General features: G+C 37.4%; 1 protein-coding gene and 1 pseudogene across 14 annotated transcripts in view; both read right to left on the reverse strand.

Annotated features, from left to right (window-relative positions):
- The window catches only part of RALGAPA1 (Ral GTPase activating protein catalytic subunit alpha 1), a 269,144-nt gene extending 243,823 nt beyond the window's left edge, over positions 1-25,321 (reverse strand). For 7 of the 14 annotated variants that reach the window (XM_045059797.1, XM_045059798.1, XM_045059796.1 and 4 more), the window contains exon 1: positions 24,729-25,320. In XM_045059797.1, coding sequence (XP_044915732.1) covers positions 24,729-24,834 — 106 coding nt within the window. In that variant the 5' untranslated portion in view covers positions 24,835-25,320. Of the gene's footprint in view, positions 1-24,728 lie in introns of all 14 variants that reach the window. The other 7 variants (XM_045059806.1, XM_045059805.1, XM_045059804.1 and 4 more) reach the window with 4 other exon arrangements.
- Positions 1,840-24,422, reverse strand: LOC102901434 (annotated as a pseudogene).
- Positions 25,322-27,843: the final 2,522 nt, after the last annotated feature.

Genomic DNA, 27,843 nt, shown 5'->3' on the forward strand with positions numbered 1-27,843 from the left:
GATTTCATTCATATGTGGAATTTAAGAAACAAATGAACAAAGAACATAAAAGACAAACCAAGAAACAGACTCTTCACTACAGAGAACAAACTTATGGTTATCAGAGGAGAGGTAGGTGGGTAGATGGGTTAAACAGGTGATGGGGATCAAGGAATGCACATCTCATGATGAGCACTGGTGTTGTATAAAATTGGTGAATGACTATATTGTATACCTGAAACTAACATGACACTGTATCTTAACTAAAATTAAAGTAAAAACTTAAAAAAAGATCATTCAGTGTTTTGTATTCTATTTCTCAAGAACAAATTCTTACTGAGTTTGAATAGGTCATAATATCTTTAATTTTATCACTTTTAACATTCCAATCAAAATTCAAATAATGTTTTAAATTCTTCCCATAAATTTTGTGCTTCAAATCCATTTTTTCATGTAATCTTCCAATAATACATGAAGTGTTATTAATTTTATAAGATATGTAAAGTATCTACAAAAATATTAGGTGAATAATATAGGTGAGATCAGAACCTGGATATTCTGACTTTCTCCACTATATCCCCCTACTTACTAGCTTTTTAATAGTCAAGTTTCTAGGGATTAATTACTATCTCTCACACTAGTCTGTTACAAGAATTAAGTCAGGTAACACATGTGAAATGCTTTGTCCAAGGCCTGCCACATATAAGTGGTCAAAAATACGAGTTATCATTACTAATATGACAGCTGCTTCTATAAAAATGTTCACTCCTTAAAAAACTTCTCAAAGATAGTGAAGTGACAGAAACATATGTGAAATATACTTTGTGTTCATATGAAAAAGTGAACTTATTTATTTAGTAATTATTAGAATCCTAACACTTCCTGAGACTCCTAACACTCAACTGTAGTATTATACCTAAAATCCAAAATTAATCTCCAAATAATGAACATTTAGGTTGGTTCAAATTTTTCACTAAACACTGCAGTGGATCCTACACATGTAACCACTTTTTAGAATTCTAAGAAATGAAAATGCTGGCTTCAATGTACATGCACGTGTCATTCCATTTCCATTTCCCTCTTCTTTCCTTTCATTTCACGTAGGCTGTGCTCCCAACGTGGGGCTTAAACTCACAACCCCAAGATCAAGAGTTGCATGTTCTACTGGCTGAGCCAGCCAGGAGCCCCATATATGTACATTTTAAAAATTTTGATGCTTAACAGTCAAAATGCCATCTAATTTACATTCCACCGGCAATATTATGAGGGTCTTTTTTTAAAAAAACAATTTTTTAATGTTTATTTATTATTAGAGAGTGCATGTGTAGCAGCAAGGTGGGGGCACAGAGATAGGGAGAGAGAGAATCCCAAGCAGGCTCTGCACTCTCAGCTCAGAGCCCAACTCAGGGCTCATCTCACCAACCATGAGATTTTGACCTGAGCCAAAATCAAGAGTCAGATGCTCAACCAACTGAGCCACCTACGCACCACCCCTAAACAGAAGTTTATTCAGAAAACAAAACTCAAGGTGCCTGGGTAGCTCAGTTGACTAAGTGTCTGACTTCAGCTCAGGTCATGATCACGGTTTGTGAATTCAAGCCCTGCATTGGGCTCTGTGCTGATGGCTCAGAGCCTGGAGCCTGCTTCAATTCTGTCTCCCTCTCTCTCTGCTCCTCCCCACTCACACTCTGCTTCTCTCTTTCTCTCAAAAATGAACACAAGAAAGAAAGAAAGAAAGAAAGAAAGAAAGAAAGAAAGAAAGAAAGGAAGGAAGGAAGGAAGGAAGGAAGGAAGGAAGGAAGGAAGGAAGGAAGGAAAGAAAGAAAAGAAAGAAAGAAAGAAAGAAAGAAAGAAAGAAAGAAAGAAAGAAAGAAAGAAAGAAAGAAAGAAAGAAAGAAAGGAAAGAAAGAAAGAAAGAAAAGCTTGACTTGAAGGGAAAACTATCTAGGATTTATTTAGAGTAATTTATCCTTATGTAAAGACAGATTGCCCTATATGTAACAGCTTCATATAGTTATAAAAGAAAAACATGAGAATTCGCCATTCGAAAAAGTATGCAAGGATTTTTATGTTGTTCTTTTTTTCTTAAACATTGAGAGAAAAATAACTCACTGGAATATAAAGATAAGAGCTGAATGAACATACCCCTAATGGAGAAAGGGGGTATTTTCACAGAACCAGCATTTTTCCCCATCCCATCTTCATTTGGTGTCAATCAAAACATACCATTGGCCATTTAATTTAAAAAATACAATATACTCATGCACATACACATACAAAATGAAAGAACAGAGAAAACTATACTGTGGTAGTCAGGATGTGGTAGAACCAAATTGCGGTTTCCTGAGAATGTCGTGGTCTGGAGGAACAGAGTTCTGGAGTAAGGTAGCCAGTTCTCTTTTTAGTAGATGCCTGCTGTCTGCTGCTGGAACACATCAATTGTATCTTCATCCTCCATTTCCAACTGTGCAGGCTTGTCTGCTTCATTGACTGGCTGTCCATCAAATCAGAATCTAATCTGCCTTATTGACAAACCCTGCCATTCACAATAGGCTTTCATTAGTTTACTAAGTGGTTTATGTCTCTTAATCTTAAACTGCATCATAGAACCATCCTGCCCTGTCACCTTCAAATTAATATGATAGTTGTCCTCAGTCTTTACTCCTTCCTTGGGCTTTTCATCAGCCACAGTAAACACCAGAGTCTCCTTCGCTGCTGCTTCACAAAAGAGACACCTGGTACCTCAGTGAACCAGCACACAAGCATCACCAGGAGCAGAGCAGAAGGAGGAGGCAGCAGTGGAGGAGGGAGCGGGCACGCCAAGAAGGTCTGTTTGTAACATATCTCGATAACACACATCACAATCTTTTCCAAATTTGATAAACATTTTACAGTCCATAAATTAAGAAATTAGCTCTCTTAAACATGCTGCAAGTGTTTTCATAGTTTGGTGTTTATCTTTTAACTCTGTTAATGAAAGGTTTTACTGTTAGAAATACAAAATGTTTTAAACAGGTAAATGTATTAATCATTTCTGTGACAATTTTTAACTCTGGTGTAAGTTTTGAAAGTGGCCTTTCCTATCCCAATATAAAATAGGTTTCCTTACTACTTTCCATTTTATGAAGAATTCCAACTATTTTTAATTAATTCTGTTATAAAGTAGTGATCTACTTATCACTTTTTATGCAGATGAGCATTCTTTCTTCTTGATCTTTATGTAAACCACCATTTAATGAAGTGGTCACATGAGATCCTTCTATAACAGAAGTCCTCCTTTTAAAATTTAACCTCTTTTTTTAATGTAACTGTTCTTAATTATAAAAAAGATGGGCAAGTCTTTATAAAGAGGCTAAATAAATGGAGTCTCCTTGTAATAGGAAGAATTGATACCCTACCCATGTTAACCTCTTCTAAATTAAACCTACAGATTCAAGTCCATACAATAAAAAAAGTCCTACCAAACATTATTTAGGGATTTAACAAACTGATTCCCAAATTCATAAGGAAGAGCAAAAGGTCAAGACACTAAGAAATCTGTATTTGTCTCCTATGGCTGCGATGACGGATTAGGGCCACACACTTGATGTTCTGCATTACATTCACTCATCTTCTCTCTAGTATCTACAGATCAGTGTATTCTATTAAATGGGGATGGTTATTGTTGGGCTATCAGATAGAAGTTTTCTAAAAAATAGATGTTATATAAGAGTCATGAAGATTTCTTTCAATAATGAGGGAAGATTATCTGGTAACTTCTGCCATAATGCCATAAACATTTTTCAGTTAAAGTGCTGTTTTTTGTTTTTATTTTTTACATTATACAGACTTTAGGTTCTGAACCAATTTCTCTGCACAGGTACTAAAGACAACCCAAGGTCTTTTTTCTTTCTTTCTTTTTTTGCAGGTTGTCATTTGTGTGTTTTTTTTAATTTACTTATTTAAAATCAAGTTAGTTAGCATACAGTGTAATATTGTCTTCAGGAGTAGAATCCAGTGGTTCATCACTTACAAATAACACCCAGTGCTCATCCCAACAAGTGCCTTCCTCAATGCCCCTTCTACTTCCCCTCCAGCAACCCTGTTTGTTCTCTGTGTTTAAGAGTCTCTTATGGTTTGCTTACCTTTTTTTCTGTCTGCTTTTTCCTTCCCTTCTCCTATGTTCATCTGTCTTGTTTCTTAAATTCCACATGAGTGAAATCATATATTTGCCTTTCCCTGACATTTCGCTTAGCAGAATACATTCTACTTCCACCTACCTTGTTGCAAATGGCAAAACTGCATTCTTTTTGATCACCAAATAGTACTCCTTTGTATATATATGTATATAAACATATATACAACATCTTTATCCATTCATCAGTCAATGGACATTCTGGCTCTTTCCACAATTTGGCTATTGTTGACAATGCTGCTATAAACATAGGGGTGCATGTGCCTCTTCAAATCAGCATTTTTGTGTCCTTCAGATGAATACCTAGTAGGACAATTCCTGGGTCATAGGGTAGCTGTTTTTAATTTTTTGAGGAACTTTCATACTGTTCTCCAGAGTAGCTGTCCCAGTTTGCATTCCCACCAATAGTGCAAAAAGGTTCCCCTTTCTCCACATCCTCACCAACATCTGTTGTTTCCTGAGTTGTGAATTTTAGCCATTCTGTCAGGTGTGAGGTAGTATCTCACTGTGGTTTTGATTTGTATTTCTATGATGATCTGATGAGCATCTTTTCATGTGTCTGTTAGCCACCTGGATGTCTTCTTTGGAAAAGTGTTCACATCTCCTGCCCATTTATTCACTGGATTGTTTGTTTTTTGGGTATTGAGTTTGGTACATTCTTCTAAGATTTTGGATACTAACCTTTTATCTGATATGTTATTTGCAAATAGCTTCTCCAATTCAGTCAGTTGCCTTTTAGTTTTATGGATTGTTTCCTTGGCTATACAGAAGCTTTGTATCTTGATGAAGTCCCAATAGCTCATTTTCGTTTTTATTTCCCTTGCCTCTGGATACACGTCTAGTAAGAAGTTGCTGCAGCTGTGGTCAAAGAAATTATTGCCTGTTTTTTCCTCTAGAATTTTGATGGTTTCCTGTCTTAGGTCTTTCATCCATTTGAATTAATTCTGTGTATGGTGTAAAAAAGTGGTCCAGGTTCATTCTTCTGCATGTCACTGTCCAGCACCATTTGGTGAAGGGACTGTCTTTTTTCCATGGATACTCATTCCTACTTTGTTGAAGATCAGTTAGCCATACATTTGTGGGTCCATTTCTGGGTTCTCTATTCTGTTCCATTGATCTGTGTGTCTGTTTTTGTGCCAGTACCATAAACTGTCTTGATGATTACAGCCTTGTAATACAGGTTGAAGTCTGGAATTGTGATGCCTCCAGCTTCGTTTTTTTTTTTTTTTTTTTTTTTTTTTTTTTTTTTTTTTCAACATTACTTTGGCTATTCGAGGTCTTTTCTGGTTCCAACAAATTTTAGGATTATTTGTTCTAGTTCTTGAAGAATGCTAGTGTATTTTGATAGGGATTGCATTGAATGTGTAGATTGCTTTGGGTAGTATAGACATTTTTTTTAATGTTTATTTTTGAGAGAGAGAGCATGAACAAGGGAGGGGCAGAGAGAGAGGGAGACAAAGAATCTGAAGCAGGCTCCAGGCTCTGAGCTGTCAGCACAAAGCCCAACATGGGGCTCGAACCCACGAACCGCGAGATCATGACCCAACCCGAAATCAGACACTTAACCAACGGAGCCATCCAGGCACCATGGATAGTATAGACGTTTTAACAATATCTGTTCTTCCAATCCATGAGCATGGAACATTTTTACATTTCTTTGTGCCTTCTTCAATTTCTTTCATAAGCTTTCTATAATTTTCAGCTTACAGATCTTTTACCTCTTTGGTTAGTTTTATGCCTAGGTATCTTATGGTGTTTGGTGCAAATGTAAGTGGGATCGATTCCTTGATTTCCCTTCTGCTTCATTATTGGTGTATAGAAATGCAACCAATTTATGAATGTTGATTTTACATCCTGAGACTTTCTTGAATTCACATACCAGTTCTAGCAGTTTTTAGGTGGAGTCTTTCAGGTTTTCCATGTAGAGTATCATGTCATCTGCGAAGAGTGAAAGTTTGACTTCTCCCTTGCCAATTTGTATGTCTTTTATTTCTCTTTGACGTCTGATTGCTGAGGCTAGGACTTCCAGTACTATGTTGAACAGTGGTAAGAGTGAACATCTCTTTCATGTTCCCGACCTTAGGGGGTAAAGCTCTCAATTTTTCCCCATCAATGGGGAAAAACCAAAGTCTCTTTCTAATCAGGACATTGACTTAAAATGTTTTTTCTACCACCATCAATTGAAAGAAAATTGTTCACAAAAAAGCAACTTTGTTCTCATACCTAACATATTCATTCTTGAACTACATAATGTTTACTGAGCACCTGTTATATGCCAGGCATTATACTATACCCGGAGACATGAAGATGAAAAGACATACCTCTGCCCTCAGGAAGGTTAAGATATAGTCATACAAATGAATACACTGTAATAAAATAACCAAATTACTAGAAGTAAATAGCACAGTGTAGGAAAAGTTCCTATGCCCATCTGATGGGGACATCTTCACCAAAGCTATGAGCCTTAAAGGAAGAGCAGAAGCCTTCAGGTGTTAAGAGTGATTGGTGGGAAGATATAATACAACAAATATCATTAACAAAGGTACAGGTATCACAGAAAGTGATTTCTCATTCAATATTGCTGAAATGTAAAGTAACAGAGAGGGATAACAAGAATTAAAGAAGACACTGTGGTAGACAAAGATACATATATGTAGGTAGGGACACTTAAGACTTTGAGGTGTCTGTGGGCTACCCTTACATCCATTTATTTTTCTACCACATTGTCAAAAATCAATTTCATGTTTTAGTAACTTGAAGAATGATGCCATTTACAGAAATACATTAAAAAATCATTCAGATTATATAGACATGTGAAATTAGAAAGAATAGATCTAACAAACATACTTATGCCTATTTCCTATTTTCTCCAAGATCTATTTCTATCACAGGATCCTTCTAGAAGAAAAGACATTAGATAATATATGAACACACATACATATACACATAAGCTGTGACTGAATTTAGATGCAAGAAAAAAAGTTTTTTTTTAAAGTACGTTTTCTTTTTTAAGACACTGAAAACTTAACCCAACATGTTTCTCTTTTCACTTTAGCCACCAGGAAACCTAAGAACCAAATTCAATGCCTGAGATCATTAATCAGCTCATTTCTAGAATCTGATAATGTTTCCTTTCTTTAAGTAGTGGCTATTTAGTTATCTTTTTTATCACTAAGCATTCTATTCCACGTTTTATGAAGGCCTATAAGCCATGTAAAATTATTTAGATGCAATAAAATTTTTAATAAAAAGTAAATGTTAATGCAGAGGCAGCTCACAGTATTTGAAACAGTTTATTTTAGTAAGCAAATTAATCAGTAACATTCACGTAAATAATCTGCTCAGTAAATCACTTCTTCCTAAATACACAAAGATAAAGTATTTCAATTAGGTCAAATTAATTTTTCAAATCAGTAAGACTCAAAGAATATAAACTAAAGACTACACACAAATTAAAGAATAAAAAAGAGTCTAATGTCATATATATAGAATTACTAACTTTGCATATCGAACCCTTAAAAATATATTCAATTATCAAATCAATTTATTCTTATAAGCAGTTTACAATTCACAAGGACTCCTACAATGACAGATTTCACTCATATCAGTTCAAAGTTCATCTGTACCATTTTTAACTTATTTAATTAATGAACATATGGTACTTGTTTCTGTCCTTATACATTACCATTTATGACTACCGAATATTCTTTACGTTTCTGATTTAGGATATTTTAATCTAATTTTCTTTGGGAAAACAATATATCCAGACTGGAGAAAGACAAGTGTTTTTCAGTCATCAATTGATAGTAAATTTCTTCTCTAAATGCAAAAAAGTAAAAAATGGGAAGCAAGTTGCTTTGTATAAAGCCAATTTTCAGTCTCATTCATTTCAGAGAACCTCTTATTATCAACATCTGATGTATAATGCCTTGTAAACTTATGTAAGGGTTTTTTGTGGGGGTGTTTGTTTTTTTCAAGGAAGTATGGACATCAGGTAAAGAAAGTCATTCCTATCAGATGTCACACCAACAGGTATGTTGGGACTGCTCCAGCTTACTGACTTAAGAGTTTCAAGGCCACGGTAATGAAGAAAGGGAATTAGGCAGAGCCAGTGGAATCCATAAATTGAGATTATCAGCTGACAGTCTAGGGAAACGAAGATAATTAGAATTCACAGGCAAAGCACCAAAGAAGAAAGAGACACACACAGTGAGAACTCAGTATACTGGGGAAAGTCCCCTTCCTTATGATCATTAAGGAAACTTTCTAAGACAAAGAACTATGTGAAAGAATTTGAGAGAACAGTAACAGATGCTCACATAAGACTGAGAATAGCACCTGTTTCCAAGAGCTGAACTAAAAAAAAAACCAAAAAAACAAAAAAGCATCTCACAATTTGCAGGGCATTCATTGAGCAGAATACTTGGGAAAATGTTGCCTCATAAAAGTAATAATTAGTCCCAGATAGATCCATCAAGAAATCATAAAAACAAGACTTGAAATGCTCTAACTGTTTTCAAGTAATTTAATTGCATCCCAGAATAGAGCTTAAGAATTTATAGGAATACAAAAATGCCCAAAAGCTAAGAAGGCCAAATTCACAGTATCACCTATCCCAAGATTGGTAGCAGAGAAAGAAGCAGGAAAAAAAACCAAGGATAAGGAAAATAATCAATTGATTAAAACTGACCCAGAAGTGACAGAGGTTAGAATGAGCACAGAAGTATGTCAAGTTACTTTAATTGTATTCCATGTGTTCAAGAAGCTAAAAAAAGACATGCAAATGATATAATTCTATACCCAAAATGAACTAAATAAAAACTACATCTGAGATGAAAATTAAATAAGATTAATGGCAGACTGCATAAAGCTGAATACTAGTGAACTTGAAGACAATAGGAAGTATCCAAGATAAAACACAGAGAAAAAAGAATCCCCCAACATGAAAAGAATGTCCGTTCTTTTCAAGCCAAGAGACCTTCTAATATACTACTAATACTTTCCCAATATACTAATCTAATATTAATACTCTCTCATATACTAATAAATGAAATTCCAAAAAAGGAGGGGAAGAAGAAGTAGGGAAACATGATCAAAATTACTGAAAACGTAAACTCAAGCAAGCTAAGAAGCTCAATGAACCCCAAAAGCCAAGAAATACTAAGAAAACTACACCACGGTACAACTGCTCAAAAACAGAGGAAGAGAAGATCTTAAAAACAGCTAGGAAAAAAAATGATGTTACTTGCAGAGTAAGGATGATAGCAGACTTATCAAAAGTAATGCAAGCAAGGGCACCTGGCTGGCTCAGTCAATGAAGCATGTGATTCTTGATCTCGGGGTTGTGGGTTTGAGCCCCATGTAGGGTGTAGAGATTACTTAAAAATAAAATCTTAAAAAAAAAAAAAAGCAAGCAAAAAGATGGGGGTGGGGGAGGGCTGGCAGCCGCATAGGTGGCTCAGTGTTGCGCATCTGACTTCAATTCAGGTCATGATCTCACGGTTCATTGAGTTCCGTGCTGACAGCTCAGAGCCTGGAGCCTGCTTTGGATTCTGTGTCTCCCTCTCTCTCTGCCCCTCTTCCACTCATGCTCTGTCTCTCTCTCAAAAATAAATAAACATGGGGCGCCTGGGTGGCGCAGTCGGTTAAGCATCCGACTTCAGCCAGGTCACGATCTCGCGGTCCGTGAGTTCGAGCCCCGCGTCAGGCTCTGGGCTGATGGCTCGGAGCCTGGAGCCTGTTTCCGATTCTGTGTCTCCCTCTCTCTCTGCCCCTCCCCCGTTCATGCTCTGTCTCTCTCTGTCCCAAAAATAAATAAACGTTGGGAAAAAAAATTTATTAAAAAATAAATAAATAAACAAAAAAAAAAGACGGGGGAATAAAATGTTTAAAGGACAAAGGGAAAAAAGCCATCAACATAGAATTCTAAACAAAGCCAAATATCTTTCCAAAAAGAGGCAAAATAAAGACTTTTCACACAAAAGCATAAAGAATTCATCACCTACACACCCTCATCATCACAAATAAACATTAAAGAAGTCCTTCAGGCAGAAATGAAATGATACTGGAAGGAGGGAAATAACTATCTCTGCAAAGAAATGAGGAGCAATGGGCAATGATTCTTTAAGTAATAATTAAAAATCCTTTAAAAATAACTGCGTAGGGGCGCCTGGACAGCTGAGTCAGTTAAGCGTTGACTTCAGCTCAGGTCATTATCTCATAGTTCACAGGTTCAAGCCCCGCATCAGGCTCTGAGCTGTCAGCACAGCACAGAGCCTGGAGCTAGCTTCTGACTCTGCATCTCCGTCTCCATCTGCCCCTCCCACACTTGTGCTCTGTCTCTCTCTCTCAAAAATAAATTAAAAAAAAAAAAAACCCTGCTTAAACAAAATAACATATTGTAAGTACGTTATAAATTTAAAAATTTTGCTTAAGCAAAGTAACATGTATAAGCAACAGTATAACCAGAAAAGTATAAAGACTGAGGGGAGAAATGAAAGTACACTCTTACAGAGTTGTCATACAAAAGAGAAGTGGTATAAGTGGTATATCACCTAACAGTAGCTCTGATAAGATAGAGATGTTTATTATAAATCATAAAGCAATCACTAAAATTATAAAGTAGGAGATTATGACTAAAAAATCAACGAGGGAGATTTTTAAAAGAATCATAAATTTATTCAAATAATAGAAAGAAAGAAAAAAAAGAGAGAACTAACAACAGGCCAAATGGAAAACGAATAGCAAGACAGGCTCAAACTTAGCCAAATCAATAATGACATTAAATGTACATCATCTATATCTAAATGAGCACTTATTGGTCTGAATCTGGACAGAACAATTCCAAGTAAGGAGATGGAGTCAGTATTCAAACACCTCTCCAGGAGAAAAGTCCAGGACCAGATGGTCTCACTGGTGAATTCTACCAAACATTTTTTTTTAATTTTTTAATGTTTATTTATTTTTGAGAAAGAGACAGAGCACAAGGGGGAGAGAGGCAGAGAGACAGGGAGACACACAATCCAAAACAGGCTCCAGGCTCCCAGCTGTCAGCACAGAGCCCAATGCGGGGCTTGAACTCACAAGCCGTGAGATCATGACCTGAGCCAAACTTGGACGCTCAACCAACTGGGCCACCCAGGCGCCCCCTCTACCAAACATTTAAAGGATAATTACCAACTCTTCTCAGAGAGAAGAGGGAATACTTCCGAACTCATTTTACAAGGCCAGTGTTACTGTGACATTTAAAAAAAAAAAAAAAAAAGACAAGGACGCTGCAAGGGAAGAAAATTATAGGACAATATCCCTAAATAACATAGATGCAAAAATCCTCAACAAAATAGGAATACACCAAACTCAACAGTACACTAAAAGGATCATAGCCATTATTAAGTAGAATTTATTTCAAATATGCAAAGATAGTCCACCATCCACAAATCAATGTGATTCACCACATTAACAAAATGAAGGATAAAAATCAACATGATCATCTATTGAGATGCATTTGACAAAACTCAACATCCACGCATAATAAAAACTCCCGACCAACTGGGTATAGAAGAAATGTAGCTGCACATAATAAAGGCCATGTATGACAAGTCCACAGTTGACATCATACTCGATGAAGAGTTGAAAGATTTTCCTCTAAGATCAGAAAGAAGACAAGATGCCCGCTCTTGTCACTTTTATACGACATAGTATTGAAAGTCTTAGCCAGAGCAATTAGGCAAAAAGAATAAGAGACATCTAAATCTGAAACAAAAACATAAAACTGTTTCTATTTGCAGATAACATAAGAAACCTTAATAACTCTACCAAAAAACCATTAAAACTAATAAATTCAGCAACGTTGCAGGATACAAAATCAATATACAAAATCCAGTTGCATTTCTATACACTAAAAATGAACCATGAGAAAGAGAAATTTAGAAAATAAACCCAGGGGTGCCTAGCTGGCTCAATCAGTAGAGCATGTGACTTGATCTTGGGGTTGTGAATTCAAACCCCACATTGGATATAGAGCTTACTTAAAAAACAAACAAAAACCAAAAAACCACTTACAACTCCATTAAAAAGAAAATTACCTAGGAATAAAATTAACCAAGGAGATGAAAGATCTGTACACTAAAAAGTACAGGACACTGATGAAAGAAATCAAAGAAAACACAAATAAACAGAAAGATTCCAGACTCATGGATTAGAAGAATAGTTAAAATGTCCACAGTACCCAAAGCTATCTAAAATTCAATGGAATCCCTATCAAAATTCCAATGGCATTTTTTACAAAAATACAAAAAACAATCCTGAAATTTGTATGGAACCACAAAGGACCTCAAACAGCCAAAGCAATCAGGAGAAACAAAAACAAACCTGGAGACATCAACACTCCTTGATTTCAAATTCTAATACAAAACTAAAATAATCAAAATGGTAAATATTTGCATAAAAACAGACACCTAGACCAATGGAACAAAACTGAGAGCCCAGAAATAAACCACTGCATAAATGGTCAATTAATTTACAACGAAGGAGCCAAGAATGTACAATACAAAAAGGATAATCTCTTCAATAAACGGTATTGGGGAAACTGGACAGCCACATGCAAAAGAATGAAACTGGACCCCTATGTTATAAAATATGCAAAAATTAACAGTAAATTGAAGACGTGAACTAAGATCTGAAACCACAAAACTTCTAGAAAAGCATGTAAGTGGTAAGCTTCTTGAGGTTGGTCTTTTTAAATTTTTTAATGTTTATTTAAGAAAGAGAGAGACAGAGTACAAGCGGGGGATGGGCTGAGAGAGGGAAGGAGACACAGAATCTGAAGCAAGGTCCAGGCTCTGAGCTGTCAGCCCAGAGCCTGATGCAGGGCTCAAACTCATGAACCACAAGATCATGACCTGAGCCTAAGACAGCTGACTGAGCCACCCAGGTGCCTCTCCTTGACACTGGTCTTGATGACTGGATTTGACAACAAAAGTAAAGGCAATAAAAGCAAAAATAACCAAATTACATCAAACTAAAAGGCTTCTGCATAACAGGGGAAAGCATCAACAAAATGAAAAAGCACCCCTCAGAATTTGGAGCAAAGATCTGCAAATCATGTAACTGATAAGAGGTTAATATCCAAAATATATAAAGAACTCATACAACTCAATAGCACAACAATAAACAATCCAATTAAAAAATGGACAGAATATCTGAATAGACATTTTCCCAAAGACATACAGAGGGCCAACAGGTAAATGAAAAGGTACGCAACATCACTAATCATCAGAGAAATCCAAATGAAAAACAATGAGATATCACCTCACACATGTTAGAATGTCTATTATCAAAAGAAACAGATATTGGCAAGGACGTGGAAAAAAGGGAACCCTTGTATGCTGTTGGTGGGAATGTAAATTGGTATAGCCACTGTGGAAAACAGTTGGGTGGTTCTTCAAAAAATTAAAAATAGGGGCGGCTGGGTGGCTCAGTCAGTTAAGCGTATGACTTCAGCTCAGGTCATGATCTTGTGGTTCATGAGCTCAAGCCCTGCATGGAGCTCTGTAGTGACAGCTCAGAGCCTAGAGCCTGCTTCCGGATTCTGTGTCTCCCTCTCTCTCTGTCCTTCCCCTGCTCACATTCTCTTTCAAAAACAAATAAACATTAAAAAATTTGTTTTAATTAAAAACAGAACTACCATATGATCTAGCAATTCCACTTCTAGGTATATATCTGAAGGAAATGAAACCAGTATCTCAAAGAGATATCTGCACCCCTTGTTCATTACAGCATTTATAATAGCTAAGACATGGAAATGACTTAAGTTGTTCCAAAGGACGAATGGATAAAGAAAATGTAATGTTTGCGCATGTATACACATAAGTATACATGCTATACACGCTACACATATGTACACAATGGAATATTATTCAGACACAGAAAAAGAAAATCTTGCCTTTTGCTACAACACAAGATAGACCTTGAAGGCATTAAGAGAAATAAGTCAGGGAAAGACAGATACTATATGTTTTCAGTTATATATGAAAACTAAAAACAAAAAAACTCACAAAAACAGAAAAGAATGGGGGTCGCCAGAGGCAAGAGGTGGGGAAAATGGGTGAAAGTGGTCAAAAGGTATAAATTTCCAGTTGTAAGATAAGTAAGTTCTAGGGATATAATAAACAGCATAGTGACAAAGGAAAAAAAATGTACATCTTCCAAACATTTTCATTATGAGACCAATCTCCAAAGCAAAGAGTATTACCAGACATAAAATGATCATTTCATGGGGTGCCTAGGTGGCCTAGTCAGTTAAGCATCTGACTCTTGATTTCAGCTCAGGTCATGATCTCATGGTTTGTGAGTTCAAGTATCGCGTGGGGCTTTGCACTGACAGTACGGAGCCTGCTTGGGATTCTCTCTCTCCTTCTCTCTCTGCCCTTCCCATGCACACACACACTCTCTCTCTCAAAAATAAATAAACTTAAAAAAAATCATTTCATAATGGTGAAAATCAATTTATCAAGAGGAAAGAATAATCCTAAGTGCTTGGTACCTAATAACAGAACTTCAAAATACATGACACAAAATCTGATAGAAGTGCATAAAGAAATAGACAAACCCACAATTACAATCAGAAATCTCAGTCTCAATATTGATAAAAACAAGCAGACAGCAATTCAGCAAGGATATAGAAGTCTTTAACAACACTATCAAGCAACTTGTCCTAATTGACATTTTTAGAACAACAATTTTAGAACATTCAATCCAACAGAATACATTTTCAAGTGCAAATGGAACATGTATCAAGTTAAAACATATTTGGGACTATCAAGTCAATTTTAAAGAAATCAAGTCCTAAAACACGTTACCTGACTATAATGGAATTAAAGTAGAATTCAGTAACAGAACAATATCTGAGTAATCCACAAATATTTGAAGCTAAAGAACACAATTGTAAATGACCAATGGATCAAAGAAGAAATCAAAAGGGAAGGTAGAATGTATTTTGGACCTAACTGAAAATGTAAATACAAAATGCCATAATTTGTGAGATGTTATTTAGGAAAAATTTGTATCATAAAATGCCTACAGTGGAAAAAAAGGGTCTCAAATCAGTAATCTCAATTTACATTTTAAGAAACTAGAATAAGAGCAAATGAAACTAAAATTAAGCCAAAGAAAAAAAAAAGAAAAAAAAAAGAAAGAATCAAAATCAAAGCAGAGATCAATGAAATAAAAATAGAAAAACAGAAAATCAGTAAAGGCCACAAGCTGGTTCTTTTAGATTTATAAAAGTGAGAAGCCTCTAGTCAAACTGATCAGAAAAAGAGAAATTATCAATATCAAGATTAAGAGGTGAAATTAGGGGTGCCTGGGTGGCTCAGTCTGTTGGGCATCCAACTTCAGCTCAGGTCATGATCTAGCAGTTCACAAGTTAGAGCCCCACATCAGGCTCCGTGCCGACAGTTCACAGCCTGGAGCCTGCTTCGGATTCTGTGTCTCCCTCTCTTTCTGCCCCTCCCCTGTTCGTGCAATGTCTGTCTGTCTGTCTCTCTCTCTCTCAGAAATAAACATTAAAAAATTTTTTAGGGGCGCCTGGGTGGCTCAGTCAGTTAAGCGTCCAACTTCAACTCAGGTCGTGATCTTGCGGTCCGTGAGTTCGAGCCCCGCGTCGGGCTCTGGGCTGATGGCTCGGAGGCTGGAGCCTGCTTTAGATTCTGTGTCTCCCTCTCTCTCTGCCCCTCCCCTGTTCATGCTCTGTCTCTCTCTGTCTCAAAAATAAATAAACGTTAAAAAAAATTTTTTTTTAATTTTTTTTAAAAAAAGAGAAGTGACATCACCACAGATTCTACAGATATCAAAAGAATTATAAAGGAGTATTATGAACCACTTTATGCCTATAAATTTGACAACTCAGATGAAATGAAATTTCCTTAAAAAAAAAAAAAAAACTACCAATGCCCACTCAAGAAGAAATAGATAACCTGAATAGCTATCTTTCTATTAAAGTAGTTAAAAACATTCCCTCAAAGAAAACTGCAGATCCAGATGGCTTGGCTGGTGAATTCCACCAAAACCTTAAGTTAAAAATAAAGCCAATTACGGGGCGCCTGGGTGGCTCAGTCGGTTAAGAATCTGACTTCAGCTCAGGTCATGATCTCATGGTCTGTGAGTCTGAGCCCTGGGCAGGGCTCTGTGCTGACAGCTCAGAGCCTGGAGCCTGCTTCAGATTCTGTGTGTGTCTCTCTCTGCCCTTCCCCTGCTCATGCTCCGTCTCTCTCTCTCTCAAAAAATAAACTAAAAAAGTTTTTTTTTTTTTAATTTTTTTTTAAATTTTTTTAACGTTTATTTATTTTTGAGACAGAGAGAGACAGAGCATGAACGGGGGTGGGTCAGAGAGAGGGAGACACAGAATCCGAAACAGGCTCCAGGCTCCGAGCTGTCAGCACAGAGCCCGATGCGGGGCTCGAACTCACAAACTGCGAGATCATGACCTGAGCCGAAGTCGGCCGCTTAACCGACTGAGCCACCCAGGCGCCCCTAAAAAAGTTTTTTAATAAACCAATTCTACATAAATATTTCTCAGTAAGGCTAGCACTACCTGGTATCAGAACCACAAACATTATAAAAGAAGTACAGGCCAATCTCTCTCATGAATATAAATACAAAAATTACAAACAAAATTTTAGCATATCAAATCAAACAAAATATATAAAAATGACAATACATCATGACCAAGTGAAATTTAATCCCAGGACTGCAGAGTTGATTTAACATTTGAAATCAGTAATTTTAATTCATCATATTAACAAATAAAAAAAAAAAACCCTGTTCATCTCAAAAGAAGTAGAAAAGGCATTTAACAAATCCAACATCCATTCCTGATCCAAACTCTCAGTAAAAAATGAAACTCTCTCAACACGATAAATTAAAGGCATCACATTGTATAGTAAAAAAAAAAAAAAAAAAAAAAAAAAAAAAAAAAAAAAAAATTGTTTGCTTTACCCTCCCTTAAGATCAAGAACAATACAAGGATGCCCACTCTCACCACTTCTACTCTACACTGTACTAGAGGTTCTAGTGAGTTCAGCAAACCAAGAAAAAATAAATGCAACCACATTTGGAAAGGAAGAAGTAAAACTGTCTTTATTCACAGATGAGACTATGTAAAAAATCCAAAGGAATCTATAAAAAAATAATATAGAATAACTAAATGAGTTAGCAAGATTTCAGCACACAAGCTTAACACACAAAAAAATCAGGGGTGCCCGCATGGCTCAGTCGGAAGAGCATGAGATTCCTAATCTTGCAGTCCTGAGTTCAAGCCCCACACCAGATGCAAAGATTACCAAAAAAACCTAAAAAAAAAAAAAATGTATTTCTGGGGCGCCTGGGTGGCTCAGTCAGTTGGGCATCTGACTTTGGCTCAGGTCATGATGTGACAGTTTGTGAGTTCAAGCCACAAGTCAGGCTCTGTGCTGACAACTCAGAGCCTGGAGCCTGCTTCAGATTCTGTTTCCCTCAGTCTCTGCCCCTCCCCCCCCCCTCCCCCCCCCCCCCCCCTCTCTCTCTCTCTCTCTCTCTCTCTCAAAAATAAATAAACTTTAAAAAAAAATTGTATTTCCTTACACTAGCAATGAACAACCAGAAATGGATATAAATATATCACTTACAACAACATCCAAAGTGGAAAATATTTAGGGATAAGTAACAAAAGATGTGTAAGACCTATATATTAAAAACTGCAAAACACTGTCAAGAGAAATTAAAGCTGTATATAAATGGAGAAATATACCTTGTTCATAAGTTAGAGAACTCAATAGTATTGTCACTTTCGCCCCAAATTGACCTACAGATTCACCACACTGTGAATCAATATCCCAGCAGGAATTTTTATTTATTTTTTTTTAAAGAAACTGACAAGATAATCTTAAAACTCATATGGAAATGTTAAGGACCTGGTATGGCCCCCACACCCCATAACCCCCCCCCCACAAAAATCTCTGAAAAGGAAGAACAAAGTTGCAGGGACAACACCACTTATTAAGTTACCGTAAAAAACAAACAAACAAAAACCTGTGTCTGTGTGCGTGTGTAGGGAGAGGGAGGGGTCCTGGCTCTAACACAAATAAATAGATCACTGGAACAAAATAGAAAGTCCAGAAATAGACCCTCGTATATATAGACGAACGACTTTTGGAAAAAGTGCAAGGGCAATTCAGTGAACAAAAGGCTGTCTTTTTCAAAAAATAGTTCTGGAGCAATTGGACATCCATTTACCAAAAAAAAAAAAAAAAAAAAAAAAGCCAATCCTATCTCAAACCATATTTACAAAGTTAACTCAAGATGGATCATGGATCTAAAAAAAAAAGATGGATCACAGATCTAAATATAGATCCCAAAGTTATAACTTTTTTTTATTGTTTATTTATCTTTGAGAGACAGAACACGAGCAGGGGAGGGGTAAACAGAGAGGGAGACACAGAATCTGAAACAGGCTCCACTCTGAGCTGTCAATGGAGAGCCCAGCACACGCTAGGACTCACAGACCAAGACATCATGACCTGAGCTGAAGTTGGATGCTTAACTGACTGAGCCACCCAGGCACCCCTGAAATTATCAAATTTCTTGAAGAAAGGATAGGAGAAATTCTTTGTGACTTTGGCTTAGGCAAAGATTTTGGATAAAACATAAACTATAAAAACCAAAAGCATAAACCATAAAAGACAAAATTGATACATAGACCTAATCGAAGATGTTAAGAAAAACAATCCAAAGACTGTTTAAAAAAAAAAAAAAAAAAAAAAAAAAAAAAGCTCTGTAGGCGCACTGGAGTGGCTCAGTCGGTTAAGCATCTGACTCAGGTCATGATCTTCACGGTTTGTGAGTTCGAGCCCTGCATCAGGCTCTGTGCTGACAGCTGGGAGCCTGGAGCCTACTTGGAATTCTGTGTCTCCCTCTCTCTCTGCCCCTTCTCTGCTTGTGCTCTCTCTCTCTCAAAAATAAACATTTTTCGAAAATAAAAGAAAAAAAAGCTCTGCAAATCACACATATGATAAAGTACTTGTATCCAAAAAATATAAAGAATTTTCAAAACTGAATGAAAGCAAACGATTCGACTTAAAAATAAATGAAAAATTTGAACAGACACTTCAAATAAGTTATACAATAGCAAATAAACACATTTTAAAAAGCTCAGTATTATTAGATATCAAAGAAACAATTATAACCACTATATACTTATTATAGTGGTTGAAATTAAGAAGACTGGCCATACCAAGTAAAGTAGTGTTGGTACATATGTGGAGGAAATCATCCTCATACCCTGCTAGTAAGAATGTAAAAGCGCGGGGGCGCCTGGGTGACTCAGTCGGTTAAGTGTCCGACTTCAGCTCAGGTCACGATCTCGCGGTCCACGAGTTCGAGCCCACGTCGGGCTCTGGGCTGATGGCTCAGAGCCTGGAGCCTGCTTCCGATTCTGTGTCTCCCTCTCTCTCTGCCCCTCCCCCATTCATGCTGTGTCTCTCTCTGTCTCAAAAATAAATAAACGTTAAAAAAAATTAAAAATTAAATTAAATTAAATTAAAAAAAGAATGTAAAATCGTAAAAAACAGTATGCCAATAAACACACAACTGTTATATGCTCCATGCTCCAGCCATTCCATTTCTAGGTATTTGTCCAAGAGAGAAGAAAGCAGGTGTCTATAAACAAGTACATCTCACAGCAGTTTTATGTGTAACAGCCCCAAACTGCAAACTCACATTATCAACAAGTAAATGGATAATCAAATTGTGGCATGTCTATACAATGGAATACTAGTCAACAACAAAAGCAATATATTCCTGACACACCACAAACAAGAGAGATGGATTTCAAATAAGGCTGAATAAAAGAAACCCAACAAAAAAGTAAATACTGTATAATTCCATACACACACACACACAGTTTCACCCAGGGAAAGGAGGCAAGGGGTTGCGTGCAGGGGCGGGAGAAAGGGATTACAAAAGGGCGAAAGGAAATTTTGGGAGGCTATAGATATATTTGCTACCTGGAATATCTGAGTATGTTCCTAATCTTAATTGTCATAATGGCTTCACAAGGTATATATATCAAAATTATTCATTTCAAATAAAATGCTTTGAATATGTGCAATTTATTATACACCAGTTATACTTCAATAAAACTGTTAGAAAGAATGATCTAACAATAGTCAATATATTTATCAGCTGAATAAGCACTCTTTTTATTTTTAAATCATTAAGACTGAACTGTTACCTTGCCACAGAAGAAATTAACATTTAGTCAATATCCAATATATACAGGTCTTATGTTAGCTACTTTATATGTGCTAACTTAGTATCATTATCTTAAGGCTTTTATTTGAAAAAAAGGGGTGGGGGGAGGGGCGCCTGGGTGGCGCAGTCGGTTGAGCGTCCGACTTCAGCCAGGTCACGATCTCGCGGAACATGAGTTCGAGCCCCGCGTCAGGCTCTGGGTTGATGGCTCAGAGCCTGGAGCCTGTTTCCGATTCTGTGTCTCCCTCTCTCTCTCTGCCCCTCCCCCGTTCATGCTCTGTCTCTCTCTGTCCCAAAAATAAACGTTGAGAAAAAAAATTAAAAAAAAAAAAAAAAAGGGGGGGGGGAGGATAAAACTTTAGAAACTAGACAAGGCTTAATTTCTATTTTTTAAAAACTCTAACTTCCAGTTCCTACAAATAAAATATATAGCAATATCAATAAACGCAGCAAATTTAAATATAAATCCTTCAGAGTCAAGTTCTACAAATTCAGCTAGAATTGTCTTATGTGTCCCAAGCGAACACATGCCAGAGCAAAGTTTTAGATTGTATCTTTAAATTATGTTCTCATATATTTGGATGCACTGAATTCTCTACAAATACCCTGAACGAACAGCAGTTCATTTTAAGGGTTAAAAATATAGTTCAGATGGGACCAAACAAAAGTAAAAATCCTGTGTCATTGGCAATGCCCACTTTGCAAACTTGCCCCTACTTTAGAAATGATTTGAAATGACCCTTTCATCTACAATATAAGGTACCTGACTGGTGGCCCTCTAAGATGTCTTACAGCTTTTGTCACTCTACTTTCTCCCATTCATTTTCTAAGGAATTACATTAACCATATTTCAAGCAAAATAAAACTGTAACCATTTAAAGATACAAAATATTTTATTCAATTAATTAATATAGTAGAACCAAGGGGTGCCTGGGTGGCTCAGTAGGTTAAGCGTCCAACTTCAGCTCAGGTCATGATCTCATGGTTTGTGAGTTCAAGCCCTGTGATGGGTGCTCTCTGCTGTCAGCACAGAACCACTTGGGATCCTCTGTCTCCCTCTCTCTGCCCCTCTCCCATGAGTGAGCATGCATGCACACGTGCATTCTCTCTCAAAGATAAAACATTAAAAAAAGAACAAAGTACAACATTAGTGGTTCTTGTTTTGTTTTTTTATATTTCAAGTTTTTATTTAAATTCTAGTTAGCTAAGATAGAGTATAATATTAGTTTCAGGAGAATTTAGTGATTCATCACTTACATACAATACTCAGTGCTCATCACAAGTGCTCTCCTTAATACACATCACCCATTTAGTCCATCCCCCACCCCTGCCCACCTCCCCTAAAGCAATCCTGTTTGTTTTCCATAATTAAGAGTCTCTTTTATGATTTGCCTCCTTCTTTTTCTTTCTTTCCCCTATGTTCAACGGTTTTGTTTCTTAAATTCCACAGATGAGTGAAATCATACGCTATTTGTCTCTCTCCGAATGACTTATTTTGCTTGGCATAACACGCGCTCTAGCTCCAACCGCGTCGTTGCAAATAGCAAGACTTCATTCTTTTTTATGGCTGAGTAATATTCCATTGTGTATATATACCACATCTTCTTTATCCATGCATCAGTCAATTGACATTTGGGCTCTTTCCATAACAAGTACAACATTTGGAGGTCTATCTTGCACTCCATATCCTGACAATGTTTCTAAACCTCAGCACTATAGACATTTAGAGCTAGAACATTGTTGTGATGGATTATCTTGTGCAATGTAAGATATATAGCAGCATTTCTGCTACCCACTAGAGGCCAGTATCCTCTCCCCCTATTTGTGACAACCAAAAGTGTCTCCAGACATTATTGCCAGAGGGAAAAAATTGTCCCTGGTTCAGAACTACTGTTCTGAAACTACTGAAGTGTAAAAAGAGACAAACCAAAAAATAGGCTCTTAACTACAGAGAACAAACATGTTTACCAGGCATGTGAGTGGGGGGGTGGGTAAAATAGGTGAAGGGGATTAAGAGTACACTTATCTTGATGAACACTGAGTGATATATGGAACTGCTGAATCACTACTTTGTACACCTGAAACAAGTATAACACTATGTTAACTACACTAGAATTAAAGATTCGTAGGGGCACCTGAGTGGCTCAATGGGTTAAGCGCCCGACTCTTGGTTTCAAATCAGGCCATGATCTCACAGCTTCCTGGGTTCAAGCCTGTGCTGACAGTGCAGAGCCTACTTGGAATTCTCTCTCCCAATCTCTCTGTCCCTGCCCACCAGCACTGTCTCTGTCTTTCTCAAAATAAATGTACTTTAAAAAAAATAATAAAATAAAATTTTTTAAATAAATAAATAAAAATAAGACTATGGAAGCACAGTAATCTCTCTTATGGAACTCCTCCACTGACAGGGCAGGGAGTCTGAAAGCACAATATTCTCTATTTGAAGGTTCTTAAGGATATTTTAAGTGTTTATATACAGCATATGCTTCATTTTTTAAAAGCCCACAAATAAAAAGCAAAAGTGTTTTTTTTAATTAGTTTTGTCTTCAAACCAAGGAAGCCAGACCCTACAAAATACCTGACACGTGTGGCCTCTTAATTTAGACCAAGTCACCCAGATGTAAAAACCTTTTACGCCCAAGATGTATGAACCGTGCCCTCACCTCTATAACTAAGGAATACAGCAGTTAATTTAGGAAATGTCAATACTCTACTGGAACTTAACTTTATAGCTCCGCCTTTACTCAAGCTACAGTCTGTCCCAAATAGGTGCCAAATTCCATTAAGTCTCCAATTTCAAACTGCAATTATCTGTGATATATCTCCTACACTCACACATTGACTTTCCCTGTTGCACTCTTAGCCAAATCTTTTCTTCAATGGCTTAACTCAGAAGTAGAATGAAAATAAAAAGATCACTATCTCAACTATATTAAGATTTATATTTTCTTGAAAGCTGGATCTCTTTTTATATTGACAAACTGGATTTAATTGCTTTCTTATTCCACAGGAATAAATACAACTTACCTGTGATAAAGATTTGCTGCCATAAATGTAGGAAGAGTAAAAAAAAACAAAGACATGAAATCTGGGCTCCAGTTCTGGCTCTGCTTCCTAGTAGCTGTATGACCACTTAACATTTCCAGACCTCAGCTTTCTAATTTGTAAAATAAGGAGTATAATAATATCTACCTCTACAGTTACTGTGAGAATTATAATTTATGTGAAATCATTTTGTAAAACATACAAATGTTGGGTATTACTAGTGGTATCCTGATGGTATGAGTAAACAACAGAGTAGAGAAATATGCAGCAAAAACACAGGACTTACATCACTAATTAAACGTCACTTTTCAGAAAAACACTCATTAGGAAAAGAGCTTGAAATAATACTCTGAACTAGGATTCAGGCATCTGGGTTCTAAACTCAGTTCTGCCAATAACTCTATCAATGCAAAGTAACTTGCCTTTTCACCTCAAATTCCACCTAAAAAGATCCAAGTACAGGACCACATGTTCCATAAATACCAGTACAGCCCTCATCAACCTATGAAATGAGCAAGTATCCAAAAGATTCGTTTAACACTATTACCACAATTCAGAGCACTGTTTGGTCTGCCAGCCAAACGGATGTAGAAAGCAACAGAGAATAAAAAAAAAAAAAATAAGTAAAAACAGGATCGTAAACAATTCTCGAGAAGCAAAGGAAGCTATAAACGACTTTGCTTTCTGTAATTAATAATAACCTTCCCTCTAAATGACAGTAATGATGAACAAGGTACACTAACAGAAGGGCGGGGCTGTTGCCCTAAGATTTTTGAAAACCAGCCACTTCCCAAAGAGGTGTAACTGCTTCCTCGCCCTCGTTAGCCAAGAAACTTCAAAGATTAAGGTTTATATTGTTTGAGAGGGTTTTTTTTTTTTTTTTCCCACTTGGATTGGGATGGCGGTAGTCACCTGACACATATTCTATAAACACCATTATCGACAACACCAAGCCTCCGGAAAGTCTAAAAAAAGATCTAAGTTTTTAGAGTAATACTAGTTTATAAAAATGAGTTCGGGCTATTAACTCAAAATTAGATAGCCCTGTGTTAGCGGTGATTAGTATTTGCCAACTGCCAAGTTTTCCCTTCCCCAAATTATCCGCCACCCCCCCCCTCCCCGCGACTCCGCGGAGGCGACGCCTAGCCCTCTACTCCCGCACAGCGCTAGGGCGGGAGGGAGAGTCCCCAGGGGCTCCCAGAAGAGTGAAGGCCTTTAGGCGCCGCCACCCCTCGCTCCTCACCGATGACGATGCGCAGGTGCTTGAGACGGGTCAGCGCGTCCTTCTTGGTGTCCAGCACCTTCTGGGTAGACTTCTTCACGTCCCCGTGCGGCTTCTTGGAGAACATCCTGCCGCTGCCGCCGCCACAGCCGACTCGGGGACTCCGGCCCGGCCCCGGCGGCGGAAAGTGGAGAGAGTGGGCGGGGAGGATACTAGCCTAAGCAGCTCATTCACTCCCCAGGCTTGCGGGCCCCGGCGCAGCCGACTCCTCTCACATCCAGGCCAGGGCCGCCACCTCCTCCCGCCTCGCGCCGCGGCTGCAAAGCACCTTCGGTTCCGGCTCCAATATGGCGGATACCCTCTCCCAGTCCTGCACGGAGCGAGGGAGACCCGGGCAGGTCGGCCGCCGTCGCCTCCACTGCCTCCTGAGGCCGCCTCTCGCCGCCACAGGCCGGGACCCGGGACCGGGAGCCGCGGAGGTGGGGCTCTCGGCAGCGGCAGCACAACTCCTCTCTCCCTGAGGCCCCCTTAAGGTTAAAGCTTCTTTAGCAGCTTAGACCCTGCACAGGCCGAAACGGAGATGAGCGCGGTGATGTGGTTTCACGACTCTGCCGTCGGTGGCGAATGGTCCCCGTGGCAACCGCCTTCTGACGTCAAGGCTTCTTGACGTCATGCCAGCGTGAGATCATCCGTGGCCTTTATCACCTTTGCTTTCCTGTGTAAGGCCCCAAAGGTAGAGCCCGAGAAAGTCAGGGAAAGGAATTACTGCGTGCGCCGTTGTACGCAAAGCTCCCTGAGTGGTGTCGTGTAGTGTTTGTTTAAAACTAAGGTCCTTCATCTCCACTGTTAACCATGTCATAGTAACTTAAAAAGTAGCTCCAAAACATCAAAACAGTCGTGCAATATATTTTAGATGCCAATTCTGAAGGCCTTGGATGTAACACCCCTTCATTTCCTAAGTTGAATTTTGTTTAAAGTTTTTGTTTTGTTTTACGAAGTGATTATTAAAGATTGTAGTTTAAGAGATTTGTAGGGTTATAGTACATCCTCTTGATTAAAATTATCTGGCGCGCACACACACAAAAATAATAAAATCGTCTTGCACAAATAAATGAATCCCCAAAGCATGCAGTCACAGAGTGCATAATTACAAGAGAAAAGAAATCTGGGGAACTTTAAGGGTGAATTTTCTTAATATGTAAAAAGCTCACAAATCCAGGAGGAAATTGCTAAGGCTAAGGTAGAAAAACTCATAGAAAACATGGGGGAAAATTCACAGAAGTGTATACTCATAACTAAAACATGTGAAAATGTTCACACACTAGTAATTTTTTAAAATCAAATTAGGGGCACCTAGGTGGCTCAGTGGGTTAAACACTCGACCTCAGCTCAGGTCATTATCTCCCTGTTCTAGAGTTCAAGCTCCCCATCAGGCTCTATGCTGACAGTTCAGAGCCTGGAGCCTGTTTCAGATTCTGTGTGTTCGCTCTCTCTCTGCCCCTCCCCCACTGTGATCTGTCTCTCTCTCTCTCTCTCAAAAATAAATAAACATGAAAAAAAATAAAAGATTAAATAAAAATAAATTCAAGATTAAATAAAAAATAAAAGATTAAAACAGACGGAGATGCTCCTATTACTTTCTGGGAAGAAGCATTAATTACTACAAGCTTAATGGAATTTAGTATTTGGCGTTTTGTATCAAGACACTTAAAAACGCTCATACACTTTGATTTTTTAGTTCCATTTTTAGAATTCTATTCTAAAAATTCATAAATGGGAAAGTATGAGGGGCACCTGGGTGACTCAGTTGGTTAAGCGCCTGACTTCAGCTCAAGTCATGATCTCACAGTTCGTGGGTTGGAGACCCTTGTGGGGCTCAGTGCTGACAGCTCAGAGCCTGGAGCCTGCTTCAGATTCTGTGTCTCCCTCTCTCTCTGCCCCTTCCCCATTCATGCTCTGTCTCTCAAAAATAAATATTGAGGAAAAAAATTTTTTAAAAAGGAAAGCATGAAAAAATATTAACACAATTTATAACACTGAAAGATTGTAAACAATATGAATGTCTGTCAGAAAGGAAGGAAATGAATGTCCAATAGGTAAAATGTAATATGCCTGTGAAAGTTACTAATATGAAGATTTTTTAATAACATGGAAAATATTTAAGACAATATTAAGTGAAAAATCAGATACAAAACTGAAAATATGTTATCAAAACTCTGAAAAAAAAGTTTATACAATTTTTGAAAGATGAAAAAATACTCCAAAATTGTGATTTTAGCTGCAAAGTGTATTACAGGTGGTTTTAATTTTCTTGTTTATATTTTGCTTATATTTCCCTTACAAAAAGCATGTATTGCTTTTATAATCTAAAAAACAGAAGTTGTTTTAAAGAAAATTAAGAAAATCTAATATACCAATTGTAAACTAACCAAACAAATTAAGATGTATGTGTAAGAGTAGAAACTCCTTGAAAACAAGGGCTTTTTACAAAAGTTATCTTTATGTCCTATTACGGCACAGAATGAATATTTGTTAGTTTTTAAATGTTTATGTTTATATTACTAAAAGTTTTTTTTGATAGTAGAAGATTTATCTGATCCCATGATTCTGAGTATCATTTATTTGGTGATTTTAGACACCTCTGTCCCTACCTGTGTCTTTTTTAAGATACTAATCTCAAATTCAAATATACTCAAACTACTCAAACTCAATATATACAAAACTGAAACTTGTCAGCTTTGTCCTCCTTCCTCCCAAACCTGATCTTCCTCCTTCATCTGGTATCTTTATTGATAATACAACGATCAGCCCAGTTTTTTCAATCCAGAAACTCATATCCTCTGAAGGCTCCCTTTCTCTTCTTTTGTCCAGTTACCAAAACCTGATGATTCTACTTCCTAAATACTTCTTGATTTTGTCCTGTTCCCTCCATTATCACAACCTTTGTTTAGGTTCAGGTTTTCACCATTTTAAGCCATGCATGCTAGAAATGGCAGTGGTTTCCTCCCCACTCCCACATCTTAGTAGGATTTGAGCATCCACTCAGTTTTATGTAAATTTTAAGAGTGAAAAGAAAAAAACACTCGATAGTCTTACCTTCTTGCAATTAGTTCTTGAATATCTGTCTTAAAATGAG

The sequence above is a fragment of the Felis catus genome, chromosome B3 (assembly GCF_018350175.1).
Source record: "Felis catus isolate Fca126 chromosome B3, F.catus_Fca126_mat1.0, whole genome shotgun sequence".
Lineage (NCBI taxonomy): Eukaryota > Metazoa > Chordata > Mammalia > Carnivora > Felidae > Felis > Felis catus.